This window comes from Tympanuchus pallidicinctus, unplaced genomic scaffold (assembly GCF_026119805.1).
Source record: "Tympanuchus pallidicinctus isolate F22 unplaced genomic scaffold, pur_lepc_1.0 scaffold1, whole genome shotgun sequence".
In the NCBI taxonomy this organism is placed as follows: domain Eukaryota; kingdom Metazoa; phylum Chordata; class Aves; order Galliformes; family Phasianidae; genus Tympanuchus; species Tympanuchus pallidicinctus.
In genome coordinates this window covers 1555970-1571361 of record NW_026294618.1, presented here as the reverse complement: position 1 = coordinate 1571361, position 15392 = coordinate 1555970, and the positions used below count along the sequence as shown (strand labels likewise).

At 45.6% G+C, this 15392-nt stretch overlaps 1 protein-coding gene and 1 long non-coding RNA gene across 5 annotated transcripts in view; both read left to right on the top strand.

Moving 5' to 3' along the window:
• The window catches only part of LOC128086017 (uncharacterized), a 382551-nt gene that overhangs the window by 48317 nt on the left and 318842 nt on the right, over positions 1-15392 (top strand). The gene's annotated exons all lie outside the window — the stretch shown is intronic.
• RUNX2 (RUNX family transcription factor 2) overlaps positions 1-15392 on the top strand; it is a 152489-nt gene that overhangs the window by 7989 nt on the left and 129108 nt on the right. For all 4 annotated transcript variants that reach the window (XM_052692467.1, XM_052692458.1, XM_052692484.1 and 1 more), the window contains exon 3: positions 4470-4574. In XM_052692467.1, coding sequence (XP_052548427.1) covers positions 4470-4574 — 105 coding nt within the window. The remainder of the gene's footprint in view (positions 1-4469; positions 4575-15392) is intronic.

The following is a 15392-nucleotide window of genomic DNA, read 5'->3' as shown; positions in this document are numbered from 1 at the left end:
TTATCATTTTACATCTTGAAAATTATTGGTAATAAAGGGTAACTTGAAAACAGAATAACTACTGCAGAAGCAGTTCAGTATAAATATGGCCTTCGCTGCCCTTTGGGATGTGGTGCTGCCTTCCTCTTCCATTTGTCTTGCTTCCTTTGGAAAAACCAGCCTGCTTTGTTACTGTGCTGATGGATGAGGTCTGAAGGTTCCCTGGCTCGGTCGCTAGCAGTGCCTTACAGAAAGAGTTCAGCAGTGTGTGACTGCTTCAGCAGTGCTGAAAAGAGCCGAGATGTGATGTACAACCTCAGATCTGCGGATTTCATTTGAAATGTATGATATATGCTTTTTTATTAGACCGTAGGAAATGAACTGAAGGGCCTGAGAACTCGGGAGGTGTAGATGTGGACACATACAAACACAAAGCCTCTGAATTTGGGCACCAGTAGTTCAACCTATATTCGTATCTAGTAGATCTGGAATAGAGTTTTTCTCTGATCAGTCTGGGTAGAATCTATGGAAAAGCGATAGTGTACTTTTCAAGCCCTCAACATATTTATTTAAGAGACTTCAAAGCAAAACAAAGGGTGTGCACTGTTTTACTATATTGGCTTTCTGAGTTTTGGCTAGTTTCCCAAATAGCAATTTTTATATTTAAAAAAAAAAAAAAAAAAAAAAAAAAAAAAAAAAAAAAAAAAGGAAGAAAAAAGACAGACTTAACTGCTTGCAGACTTTTCACGCATGGAAGATGAAGAAAGCTTCTTTTGATGAAGTGTAATTATGTCCAAACAGAGCTGACCCCCTCCCCCTATATTTCTTATGATCTTAACGGAAGAAAGTAGAGCTTTGCCTTTGAAGCAGCCGGGACTCGGTGGAGGATCTGAAATGCTGCATTCTGCTGCCAGAGGCGGGATGGAGAAATTGGTCCAGACTTGTCTCCCAGACTCAGAACAGAGAGGGAGAGAGAGAGAAGAAAGGAGAAAGAGTTATCATTACTGATAGGTTTTTATAACTCTCCTTAAAATAGCAGGAAAGAAAGCAGTAGCTGCAAAGAGAAGTGAGAAAGCAGATATGGTAGGTACAAGACCTGAAGTAAAACAGGAAAAATAAAGTAAGAAAGAAATCATTTTTCAGTGGCAAGAAACTAATCCACACCTGTTCCTGCCTTCAGATTTACATCTTTCTAAACAGCTTGCTCTTTGATCTCTGTATCTCTCAGTTTGATTGTGAGGGCTGAATCATCAGCTTACCGCTTCACCTTCTCTCCCACGTTCTTTCCCTGCTTCCCATGGCTCAGTGCAGTAACTGGATTCATACCCATCTTAGTGCTGCTCGCCTGACAGGAGCCCTGACTTCACGTTTTTGTTTGCATAATTTCTCTTAAATACCTTTCTGGATTCTTAAGAATAAGTAACCAGAGCTCTTTATATGCATGCAGAAGTTGTTTGTCTGTGGTTTAGAGGCAGGAGCTCACTTTTACAAGGCTGAGCCGCAGTGCAAGGGCAGAATTCCTGTCTTTCGTGAGCACGGGATCATAGGATCACAGAATCCCAGCATGGCCTGGGTTGCAAAGGCCCACAGCGCTCCTCCAGCTCCAACCCCTGCTGTGTGCAGGTCGCCAACCAGCAGCCCAGGCTGCCCAGAGCCACATCCAGCCTGGCCTTGAATGCCTGCAGGGATGGGGCATCCACAGCCTCCTTGGGCAACCTGTTCCAATCACCTTCATTTTGTTGTCCCCCAGTGCTCTAATCACACTGGGACCTGACTGAAAAACACACAGCACACACAGGCTGCTGAGTCCCCTTTCCAGCTGACTTCTGCTTTCTGCCTTGTGTTTCAACATATGTCCATCCCCTCCTTTTTTTGTCGGCTGCACTCACATGTGTGAATAACAAAGCATGCACAGTTTGGACGCACGGAGGCATTAGTGCCAGATGCCTGCTTGGCGAGGGAATTTAATAACAGAGCTCTGCAATTAGTCGTCAGCTTCTAAAAGCAGACAGTTTAAGCGACTGAGGGCATAAAGGTAGGCGATAAAAAGTGCATTAAAGGATTTCCTGGCAGAGGGAGGATCTCTGTGAAGTGACTTCCATCTATCTGGGGGAGGCACACGCGTCGCTGAAACGTGTGACCTTAAAAACATATTTTGTTCTCAATCCTGTAATATGTAAATCATTTCTTGAAAGCTCTGGGACTGGAGTGTGCTGGCGGGCCGTGCATCACCCCGCTATAAAGCCATGCTTTGTTTTGCTGAGTGCGGTGGGGCTTTGTTAATGTTCATTCATTAATGTTTCTGTTTGTTAGAATACCAGCTAGGGAACAAAACCTATTTCCCTTTCAGATGAGGTGCTTACCTGTTCAACATAGGCTGGCTGATCGTTTAGGAGTGCTCACAGGCCAGGTGGAAACACCGCTCTTTGTGTTAAGGAGTGCATTTTTTCTATCGCGTTGAGATGCATTTAGCATACAAAACCTTGCAGTGCTTCTCTACAGAATGATTTTACAGGGTCTTTTAAAGTAGTATTGTTTTGTTGGCCTGATTTTTTAGCCATCAGTAGACTGATTTGGCACATAAAGAGAGTGGTAGCGGTGTAAGGCCAAAGGCTTCGTTCCAAGGCATTCAGAAAATTCCCTTAGCATCTTTGGTGGTTGCCAGTTGTATTCTGCTCCTTTTATATGGGTAACTGTGATCTGAATGATAGTGTGTTTTCAGAGGCTGATGCTAACGGAGGCCTAAGATCCATCCCTAGCAAACTGGTGGGTGTCCAGGCAGCAGGCTGAATTCTTGCTTGGATAGAGATAAAGAGCTCACAGCACTGCAGACCTCAACAGGCAGCGTGGAGGCACTGTGTGCCCAGTAGGGATATTGCTGCACGTCTGGGCTCTGCCTACAGGCATGGCATACAGGCAAAACGACTGCTGTACGACTGAGGAGCAGGACTCGATGAAGACTGGGCAACCTCAGTACTCTCCCATGGTGGTCGCTCTGAGAAGATCAGGGAACAGACCCATTTCCTGGGGCAGCGGGGGGAGCTGCCTTTGGCCATGTCTCCCCATTGCATCTGAGGCCAAACTCAGCCGCCTGACACCTTTATACCTTTTGGCCTCCGCCTACAGAAAGATGGGTGCAGCCAGAGCGCGGCTACACCTGGAAGAGCATTTTACTCCAAGGGACTGTTACATGTCCTTAAAAAAATCCATGTCACATTTCAGTGTATGAGAAAAAGGGCTGAGACATTTTGAAGTTGTACTCCGGGTGATGAATGTTGCGTGTCTCAGTCAGGTTTGGGGCAGATACACAGCTTCAGCAGGACAGAAAGACTAATTACTAGTTTTGACAGCCAAAGCTCTGTTCCATATTATGCCTTTTACATAAGCTGTTCTATTTTAAGCTTGAAAAACCTGCGCTAAGTTTGTGCTCTTAGATATCGTTTAAGATTTGTGTCTTCAGAGTTCGACAAGAGGAAAAGCACCGGCAGCAGAAATGCACAGAGAGACAGGGAGAGAGAAAGAAAGCACTTCAGAGCCTGGTGGGGGAGCAGCTGAAAGGAGCAGGCAGGCTTGGGATGCTGACTGTTTTATTGAGTCACTGCTGCACGCCCACCTTTTCCTGTCTTGAAGCAGTTTTCAGTTCTGATTATCTGACGTGACTAACGGTTGCATATCTAACAGATTACAACTGTCAGTGGCCGGTGCCTGGTGAGAACGTGTGCCCGGCTCACCCAGCTCAGCCCCTCTGCTCACGTTTAAGGCTCCCTTCGGCCGAGGGCTCCAGATGCTCTCGTGCAGTGCCTGTGTGAGCTCCAGCCTTGAGAAACGCAGCCGCAGCCTGGCGGGGGAAGAGCGCGTGCACGCTGCGGTTTCTCACTGCTGCTGGAAAGCCGAGGGCTGCCTCAGTGTTGAACAGAGAGACGTGCAGTCGTGTGTAGGGAGAAAAGTGTGCTCCAGTAATGATGATATCACCACGTCAGCCCTGGAGCACGAAGGACAGGAGACGCTGATTCCCTCTTCTAATGGCTCCCGCGGGAAAACGCAGCCTTTCCTCATCTCATTGTAGTCAAACAACGACACGATGGAGCTGTGCGAAGTAAATAACATGTGGCCACATTCTGCTCTCTGTCCCGCAGCTGCAAAACTGGAGTAAATTTTTAAATTATCCGCCTCACTTTGGATTTACACCACTTTCAATACAGCAAGGAATTTGGCTTGTCCTCGGCAGTGAATCACTTTTGTTCTGTCGTTGCATGATGACCCATTATTAAATAAGGAACATTTAGATTGTCAACACATGGACATATTCTTGACGTAGAGTAAAACTGAAGGGGAGGAAAACTCCTATGGTCAGTTATGTTTTTAATTTTCGCGATTGTGGTAACGACAGGGAATAATTTTAAACGTCTCCGACTCTTTACTGAACATGCATGTGACTGTTTTCATGTTGTAATCACTCATTCCTCGTTGTTTTTTTTTTCTCTTTGTAGGGAAGAGCTTTACTTTGACAATAACTGTCCTGACAAATCCCCCCCAAGTCGCTACATACCACAGAGCCATAAAGGTTACGGTGGATGGGCCGAGGGAGCCAAGAAGTGAGTATTACACTCTTATTTTTGCACTTACGCCTGCTTAATTTTGTTTAACGGAGATCCATACATGAAATATAGATCTTTGTCAAACGCTGGGCCTTGCTCAGCAAAATATGTAAGCGCATGCTTAATTTGGAGCCTATTGGACCACACACATACTCGCATTAAACACACGCCGAAGTGCTTGGCTGAATTTGGGCAGTCCCGAACCCGATCCTCATTCACATCAAGGTCTTGATACATTATCTGCCAGTGTAAATGAGAACTGAACCCACGGTATTTATGTGTAATCTGATTTAGGCTAATAGATGCAGTCCTGCAATGAGCCGCTTCCCTCAGCTCCTGCAAACTTCCAACTGAAGGCATTTACAGCACAATAGGAGGTCGGTCTTACAGGATCAGTCCTAGCACAGAAGGATAATATACAGTATAGTGTTTTTTTGTGTGCCCTTAAATTCTTTTGCCATCAGATAATTAATGCACCTGGTTAATCTCATCAAACCTGAAATTGATTTTCAGCTACGGACTCATCACAGACCCCCTGGGGGCCAAAGAAAGCTCCAAACACCCTGCATCTACAGCACGGCCTTTGTTTCTTATCTGTGCACAGAAAGTGTGCTTAATGGCAGCGTAGCTGATCAGATTGTCCCTCAGCGTGTTGCACTCATAGCTGCACGCCTTCCCAAGTTACAAAGAATCATAGAATCACAGAACAGCCTGGGTTGCAAAGGCCCACAGCGCTCCTCCAGCCCCAACCCCTGCTGTGTGCAGGTCGCCAACCAGCAGCCCAGGCTGCCCAGAGCCACATCCAGCCTGGCCTTGAATGCCTGCAGGGATGGGGCATCCACAGCCTCCTTGGGCAGCCTGTGCCAGTGCCTCACCACCCTCTGCATGAAAAACTTCCTCCTCATATCCAACCCAAACCTCCCCTGTCTCACTTTAAAACCATTCCCCTTGTCCCATCACCATCCACCCTCACAAGCAGCCGTTCCCCCTCCTGTTTATGTATGGCTCCCTTCAAGTACTGAAAGGGAATGTGAGCAATGATTTGTGGCTACATGTTTACGACAGTTGTGCTTTGCCACCCTCCAGCAATGCTATGGCTGGCCAATACTTTTAGATACAGGCAAGCGTGGTCAGTCCGTTGTGATCTCTGCCTGACTCTCTGTCTCACACATTTCGAAGGCAACCAGTATGACAGCATCTGGGTAGCAGTGATGAGTCAGTTCTGGAGTTTTTTTTAATCTGACTAGAATGAGTCTTTCTAAATTGATTGGATTAACCAGGTATAGCTGCATTTAAATTGCATTTGGAGATTAAGAATTATTTGATGAATAACCACATTAAAAATATCCCTTTTGTGGAGGCATCTCAGATAATTGTTTTGCCTTTGATCTGCACTTACAAGTGAGCCCCGTGAGGAGCTTTCAGGGAGTTTTGCTGAGCACACCACCAAGACAGAAGTGGAAGGCTGCACGCAGCGATGTGTTTCTCGTGTTAATCCATGCTGTGGTGCCACCTCCTGCACAACTGAGAGAGGGAAACCAAAATGCCTTCTGTGAGAGCTACCCAGCTCTTGTACCTCTCCTAGAACAGCAGATAAAAAAGCGGCCAGCTGTGGAGAAGTTTCGTTCTGTAGGTACTTAGGCTGCTGCCCTCTCACATCTGAGGTTTCTGTCAGTCACAGGAAGGGGATTTTCATCCTTCCATCCCTCTCTTGCTGGAGCAGTGCTCTTTTTAATATTCAAACTGTTGCTTCAAACTGTGCTCAGTGTGTAAAAACCGGGGGATATCACTTGGCCATTCCCATTTGGAGGCTGCTTCTGTGTACTGAGGCATCTGCAGAGCAAATCTCAGACGGCAGACAACAAATGCACTGATGGAGTGGAGTAGATTGAAAACGCTGCAGCTAAAAGTGTTGGCTGCTCACTGTGGCACAGAGGGGGAACCTTTGTCTGGTCCTGTGATGGCAGCTAAGCTGTGCTGGCAATTTGTGAATTAAAGGTGAGACTGTGTTAATATAGCAGTGTGAGATCTCCAGGTTCTGCCTGAGTTGTTTAGCCAACCTCTATACATGACTCCTATTTGCTGTTTCCATGGATTTCAGCTCTAGTGAGGGATACTCAGTAACTAAGAACGCCGGTTATCGTAGCCTAGATGGGATTATTGTATCTTTCTTTCTGTCTTTATTTGTTTATTAAGAAAGCCCCTTTCAAGAGGCTTTGGGTGTAAGAATTTCAGCTCCGTAGTGAAGCTCTGCTCTGGGGTCAGCTTGGTTCTGCAGGTTCTGTCATTGCAGTCGCATGCTATAAGGGAGACGATGTCCCCAGGATGACTTGTTATTAAATGTGAATTTTCAGGGAAAGTGTAGCTGCAGAAGTACCGTGGGAGTTTCACTGAAGTTCTGTTCATTCTGGGAGCTCCCAAGCTCGTGCAGATTTATTACTGTGTGGTGGTGATCACTCAGGAAGTGTATCTGGCGTTTATGTTGCATGAGGAAAATGAGGTGGTTGGGGGCAGTGAGGAATTCAAGTCACCAAATGGATCTGATAGCGAATGTGTTTTTCTTAACAGATTAAGTATCTGCCAATAGTGCCCCTCTCTGCCAGGATCTGTACTTCACTCAGACATCTCAGGCATGTTCTCGTTTTCTTCTCTCTGGCAACTCAACCGGAGCTGTCACATCACAAACAACTTTTCTCTTAATATACACATCTGGCGTTGGCAGTTGGACCAACTTCATAAGAGCACATGATCATCATTCATTACGAGATTAAAAAGTACCCCATGGCATCATTGATGTTTTCTAACTTTGATCTCTTGCAGTTGTGATTCATCTCAGTTATAAAACTTCCCTTTAAAGGAACACAACCGATGACTTATTAGAACCTTCATTCTAAGTAGCGTAAACATAAAATTATGCACGTCTCTACAAAATGTCATTTACTTTGTTGCCAGCTTATCATTTTAAGACATGACATCATGCTTCAGATCGTGAATTTGTAAGGCTTGTTTATAGGCAAGGCACTTTGACCTTCTGCTGGCAAGTTGGCTCCAGCAAACAAATGCTGCGTGTTTTCCAGCAGCAGCAGGAGCAGCAGCCATCCCATGACAGCCATCCAGAGGCTGACATTAAGTGTGCTGAACAGTCATGGCATGCAGTGATGCAGTGACTCCAGTTGGGATTTTGGATGCTTCAGGAAGTCAGGTTCTTAAATGTGAGTGCTGGTTGATTGTATTGAACGTTTGCTTGTAGAAGCTCACAGCCTTATTATCTTAAAACATTTCAATAGAGGTTGGGCTGTCAGGTTGCTCTGTTAGGAAAGCCTGGCAGTTTCTTCTAATGATTGATTATTCCTGGGAAAAGATTTTTTTTTTCAGTCTATCTGCTTTTCCAACCAGGATCTTATTTGTTGCACAGCCTCTGTGCTGGGCTGGGACAGCACATTGCATTGTGAGGGATGGAGTCCAGAAACCATTGTATAAGGTCTTTGGGAGTCATTGGGAAATCCTGCCAATGCCTGTTTTCTCTCCCCTTCTGCGGTATAGAGCCTATGCCATCCACAGCCCTTAGCCCTCAGAGCTGCCTTCCAGCTGGGAGGGCTGAAAGAAGTTTTGCTGGGAACCACATTGTCACAAGGTCATAATGAACAAACAGGAAGCAAGGTATAAACCCTAAAGGAATTAAAAGAACAAAAAAACCCAACAACCTTTTACCTAACTCCTCTTACAAATGCCAAACTAATCAATTTAAGTTGAAGGAGGGCAGATGGAGGTTGGATGTCAGGGGAAGTTGTGTGCTGTGAGAGTGGTGAGGTGCTGGAACAGCTGCCCAGAGAGGCTGTGATGCCCCGTCCATCCCTGGAGGTGTTCAAGGCCAGGTTGGATGGGGCCCTGGGCAGCCTGGGCTGCTGTGAAATGGGGAGGTTGGTGGCCCTGCATGGCACAGGGGGGTTGGAGCTTCGTGATCCTTGAGGTCCCTTCCAACCCAGGCCATTCTGTGATTCTATGAACTGATGGTTTGTCCTTCAGCAGCAGCCCTAGAGAGCAGGAGATGAGTCCTTGGCTGCTTTTTGCTGGAGGAGTGTCTGTGTTTTTATATCTTGCTTCCAAAGACTTCATCTCTAATCAAAGATAGTGTCCAAAATCACTGGCAGCAATTTAGCGTATGAGCACATGTGGAAAAGTCCCTCTGAGTTTGGGGCTGCTGGTTTTGGTAGGAGAAAACTGCTACATTTCATTCAGCTCCCAAGTATTTCCCTGCTGCCGTAGCTGGTAAGGTGCACCCACGGTGAAAGGTATGAGCAAACAGTGCCACGTTGTCTGTGCATGCTACAAAAGACAGCAAAAGCAAGCAGGAGCTTCTGGTGAGCCGTTGTGTTAACCGTGTGGCTGCAGAGCGCAGATAAGCCATGGAGATGTTTGAGATTCCTAGACTTAAAACCATAACAGCGTTTAGGAAGTTCTCTCTCCCTTCTTTCAAAGGCAGAGGGTGGAGGGATAAGGCTGGGGCTGATGGAATGTGCTTGCGAGCAGAGCAACTTTAAATCTGTCAGTATAATTTTTTTTCTTCCTTTTTTCTTTCTTTCTTTTTTTTTTTCTTCTTCCTTTCTTTCTGTTTTCTTTCTTTCCTTCTTTATTTATTTATTTATTTATTTATTTAGCTTTTATTATTATTATTATTCTTTTTTTCATGTTGACTGACTGTTGGGAGCTGGGCTGGTGGCCAAGCAGGAAATGACACATCGAGAGGCATTCGTGTTGTGCAACATTTGGTGGAACTGATGCAAGGATACATTGTCTGTTTACGCATTCCTTCCCTAACAGCCTGCATGGCAGTAATTTTATTCAGGGACACATGGCATGCTACAGCAAGGAGCTAGATACTTAACATCTCCTTACGCAGAATTAGCACAGCAGTTAAAACACGCCGTGTGTCCCCAGCTTAGAATACTGTCTGGCTTGCCTTCAGAAACCACACCACCAGCCCCTTCCTCCCCAAGAATACCTTGAGTTTTTGTTCTCTGTGGTGAATTTATGCGGTGTGGAGAGATGTAGTGTATGAGCTTGGGCACAGTTGAGGAGGTTTTAATTGAACTCAGTGCTAAATACTCCGAGGTACTATGAAAAAGTCCTGAGTTTTCATCTAAGCCAAGGTTAGGAGATCCATGGCTGTGCTGGTGTCTCTCCCAGCGACACATCTGCACTGCAATCAGCTGCGCCGGGCCGCATCTCCAGCAGCACGGCTGGGAGTGAAGCGAGGCACAGTGGGCGTCGTGGTGGTTTGTAAACTGTTCTGAACGACTTTGCAAAGTGTAATTCTTGCATTACAATGCCCCTTTGTAAGAAATGAGGCAGAAGAACAATTTGTGGTGGTGGTGCTGCAGGGGTTGGGTTCTCTGCTCTGAGCATCTGCGTGGTGCTGGAGCACAGCAGTACTGATGCTTGGCTGAGGAGTGTGGGCCTGGCCCCAGCTCCCACTAAGGGCCTTCCTCTCTGATTTCAGACATGTGGCACCAGGCCCTTTTTGCAGCGTAAATACAAGATTCGGTGTTGTTTCCTGTTGGTTCGTTTTTGCTAATCTGTGATTTGAGAAAATCTTATTAATTCCAGTCTGGAGAAGAGCTCCTGGGTGTTTGCAGAGGCTGTGAGCAGCTGTGGGGGTGGGCAGGGGGCTCCTCGTGGAATGTGGCAGGTCGTACCTGTGCCACTGGTTCAGATGCATATCTGGGATAGGCATGGGACCCCAGATACAGATACAGAATGGCCCAGGTTGGAAGGACCTCAAGGATCACAAAGCTCCAACCCCCCTGCGCCATGCAGGGCCACCAACCTCCCCATTTCACAGCAGCCCAGGCTGCCCAGGGCCCCATCCAACCTGGCCTTGAACACCTCCAGGGATGGACGGGGCATCACAGCCTCTCTGGGCAGCTGTTCCAGCACCTCACCACTCTCACAGCACACAACTTCCCCTGACATCCAACCTCCAGCTGCCCTCCCTCAACTCCAAACCATTTCCCCTTGTCCTGCTGCCATCTCCCCTTTCACAGAGCTGACTCCCCTCCTGTCTGCAGGCTCCCTTTAGGTACTGCAGGCTGCACTGAGGTCACCCCGCAGCTTCTCTTCTCCATGCTGAACAAGCCCAGCTCCCTCAGCCTGTCTTTGTAGTGGAGGTGCTGCAGCCCCCTGATCATCTCTGTGGCTCCTCTGGACCCTCTCCAACAGCTCCCTGTCTTTCTTGTACTGGGGCCCCCAGACCTGGATGCAGTGCTGCAGATGGGGCCTCATGAGGGCAGAGCAGAGAGGGACGATCACCTCCCTGTCCCTGCTGGCCACCCCTCTTCTGGGTGAGATCACATCAAGTGAGATGGAAGCAACATCCAGTTAGTTCAGTCACTGCTGGAATTTACAAGGAGCAGCTCTGAAAGCAGAGTGATCCGTAGGACCCTCACCGGGCTGACTCTCTCCATAAGAGGACGTTGTGGTGGCAGCTGAGCATGGATTCCGTATTAGAATGAGAGGGAAAAGGCTGTTAGGGGATTATGTAAAACAAGTGGGCAAGTCTGAGTGTAAAACCATTCCCAAAGATGTGCTCACCAATAGTAGTGGTTTGTATTTGTCAACTGAAAACAGATCGTTTCCATTCTTTTGTAGACAGAATGCTGCTTCAAAACAGCCTAGTCCTAGTACATTTGGCATGCAGGATAACCGTTATGGTGGATTTTGATACATTGCAGCTATTGCTGTTTGTATTCCAAAGGTCTGTCCAAGCCACAAATAAAATCACGGCTCCATTGTGCTGCATGCTCCTATTATAAGAGAGGCTTGCTTGCAGCCTCCATTAAAATATAGTTGGGAAGAGGAATTCTAACAAAGCAAATGAAGTCAGCAGCATGGGTGAGTGCACTCTTATCTCTATATGGTGCAACTATGATGAAAGGAAAAGTGAAAGCAGTTTTTTAAAGTCTGTGAGACTACTTCATACAGATACTGTGGAGGAAGAAGGTATAAAGAGGCGCTGAAGTCGCTTTTCTGAGACTTTGTTCCTTACTTTCCTTTAGGAGGACCTGAACACTTGTACATCTTCGCTTTTGAAATGCTTTTAGCTTGTTGCTTTTTTTCTCCCACATTTCCATGTAACATCTCTTATATCTCTTCCTTCCCTTTTGAAAGTGGGTCAGGAAGCAGGGAGCAGAGCAAATCTGTTTGGGAGGTGCTGCATCAGAGTAACTAGAGTAATGACATAAAGATTCTTTACTAGCAATTGGAATTTCTTTCTATCTTTTGAGTAAAGTTTATTTTTATTCTCCGTATGAACTCCATTCCCCACTGCAGTGTGGTCATTCCTGAAGTGAAAGGCAGATGGTGATGTCATCAGACAAGCAATGCAGAAGAGAAAATGAGGAAGAACATCATATTCAATTGAAACTTCAGGGGAAAAAATGTAGAGTCACACTGCAGTATGTTTGTGGTGCTACAGCCCTTGTTCTTACGAAGGCCACTGGGTTCCTCAATGCGTGTCTGCTCAAATCCATTACTACGTGTCTCATGCACAGTGAACCACTGTTCTGAGCACAGTGCTGTCCCTGCCCTGAAAAGACAGTGGTCACAACTGACTGAGGATGACTTTCAGCTCTCCAAAAACTACACACGTAGAGGAGATCACCCCTGCACTCAACAAAAAGACACAGGCGCTTGCAGGGAGTGATTCATCCCACCTATCTTAATATCTATCTTGAAGTGGAATTAATTGCCCTTGAGGGGTGTCCAGCCCTCTCCATTGATTATAAATGGAGGCTAGATGACGAGCCTAGACGAGGCACCCTGTTTTTGAGATGGCTGAAGTCAGATGGAATGGTAAGATATTACAGTTGTACCAAAGCACTGCTATTAAATTCGGATAACCAGGGCTCACTGGGCAGGTGAGCCCAGTGATGGCTGCGCAGCTGCAGGTTCAGAGCTCAGCATGGATCAACCATTTTCCCAGCTTCCTGGGTGGATGGTTTGACTTTTCATGAGCAATGAACTGTCCAGCTACACTTCTGATAATGTGAGGATCTGTTTAAAGCTGGCTTTGAAGTATCGGTACGGCTGCCATAATGAGTGCAATACAGCCGTCTTCAAAAATGATGCTATCTGCATCACTTATCTTTTCTGCAGGATTTAGGCAGACAAATACTACTCAGGTCCTATTCAGCTTGTCTTGTGTGAACTGTTCAGATGAAAATTCCTGTTATTTAGCTCTGGGCATAGTATTCAATAAGGTTCTCACCCTAAAATATTGCAGCTGCATAGGAAACAGTGTGAAGATTACAATCCATCTTGTAGGTGTTATCTACAAAGAATATTGGGGAACATATTTAAAGGCATTCCTAACCTGGGAAAATACTCTACAATGTTCCAATGTTCCTCGTTCACATCAGAATATATTAATAGTTCTTTCCTTATCCAGACTTACATGCTGCCTATTCCCCTTTGTTACTGAGATGTGATCTTTCCCACAGTGTGCAGAGGCAAACCCTTTTACCTGATTATTGCCAGCATAAATGCTTTTCACCTTCATCACTCTTCAAACTCTCTTACAGGCCTTGTGAACTTTACTCCCACTCTATAATACCTTGCTTCTGTAGTAGCCCTGCTAATTTCAATTTTGGATGCCAAATAGCTATTAATCAGTGCACTTACAGGTAAAGAATCTGCTTTGTGCCTGTCTGTAATCCATGTGAGTAATGCCAATTAGTTGTCTGCTTCCTTAAATCTTCATATAATTGCCTATTCCTGGATTCCCAAAGTAGTAGGCATGGTCTTAAACGTCCTGTGCAGTCAGAGGCAGTTGGTGATGTTTTATTTCATGCTCTTGGAGCTCAACAAGAAAATCATCACCTGCACAAACACCACAGAAATGCACTGTGGAAGACATGGATGATGCTAGCAGTTGCTCCATTAATTTAATTTGCTAGAAATAGTTCTGTATCTCGTTATATTCCAGAGTATCAATTCATACATGGGAAGAGAGGCAGATAGTTATGCCTAAGTTACAGAGTCTTCTTGGGAAGAAGTATTTGCAGGTACAGTTGTATTGCCAGGTTTGTTTATTTACATATGGTAAATCCTAGATTAAATTTCCAAGAAGCCCATTGTTCAGAGGTAGTGGTGAAAGGGGTCAGAAGTCCAGAGTTTGCTCTGTAAAAGTGGATGATATTCACAACTACTTGGTATCTTTTGAAAATTCAGATCATAGAATCATAGAACGTCTTGGATTGGAAGGGACCACAAGAGTCATCAAATTCCAACCCCCCTGCTGGTGCAGGGCCACCAACCTCCAGATCTGGTACCAGCCCAGGCTGCCCAGGGCCCCATCCAACCTGGTCTTGAACAGCTTCAAGGATGAGGCATCCACAGCCTCCCTGGGCAGCCTGGGTCAAACAAAACATTGGTCAGGGATACTGAGGGTACTCTGTAAGGGCTGCATATATATTATAGAATCATACAGTGGTTTGAGCTGGAAGGAACCTCAAAGACCATCTGGTTCTACCACTCCCGCCACAGGCAAGGATGCTGCACACTGGATGAGTTTGCCCAAAGCCCCATCCATCCTAGCCTTGAGCAATTCCAGGGGTGGGGCCTCCACAACTTTTCTGGGCATGTATTCTGCATTTGTGTAGGACTCTGACTCTGATTCATGTTCTTGGACAACAATATACTGCAATTAATTCAACTCATCTAGTGAACTCATTAAGCGCCATACACATACGAAATGCAACCAGGTTGGTTCCAGGCTTCTAGGACACCAACTAAATTATGAATAACATAATTTTTCATTCCTGGGCTCTCTGATTATCATAAACTTTACATTTGTTGAACTTCTTTGTTGTTTGATTTTTGTTGTTGTTGCTTTTACAGTGGACATTCTTTGGCTGTGATGATCAGGGCTATGAGTCCACGCATAACTTTTGGTCTTTTTTTGGTGTCTTTGAACAATCGTTTGTAAAAGCAGCAATCTACCAAAACTACCACGTTTGTAGAAAGAAGTGGTGAATGCAGAAGAAGGCTCAGTGATAGAACTGTTAATGTAATTTATTCTGGGTTTTAATTTGTCAACTAAACAGTCCGAATAAAGGTCATTTTTGTAAAGAGACGTATAAAATTTGCAAAGAGTCTCAGGTTGGATTGATTCTCCTCAAGTGCAGTTGTATAAAAGCTAGATATGATGTTGTAGTTTATCATCTCCAGCCCGTTACAGTCAAAGGAGTAAAATAGGCATGTTTATAGGCTGATTTGTCCCACCCTGCGTACCATCATGTGGGTCTCTAGAGGTGAATGTTATTCTATAAACAGCTTGAAAGGGGACTTTAAAGCCTGTTTCTTCTATAGTCACATTGAAGGGCTGCACTTTGAAGTTTATCACAACTGAGGATGTAGGTGAGCCCCTCCATGTCAAACATAACTAACTAGTGTGCAGTCTTTCATGTTTTCCTTTTCCATGCCTGCTTGGTTGAAACTCCCAGGCAGTCTGCAGAAATGTACACCCTGGTGTGGAGCATTGCTTTTCCTCATGCTGGTGTGCTTGTTACTGCTCCTTTCCCAGAGGCTGTGGCCCTCCTGCAGCTCAGCAGCAGTCTGGCTTTTATATGGCAGCCTCCTCAGCTTCGTGACAGAGACAGACAGTTTAATTAGCCTTTATCTTTTGCTTTGGAAGAATGAGCCTGGGGTATGCTTACTGCTGATTGGAAGGGGTCTCATGCAGTAGTATTCAGTGCCCGTGATAAGAGCCTCAGTGATGAGCATCTCTGAGAACTCGGACTGTATAATTACAGCATA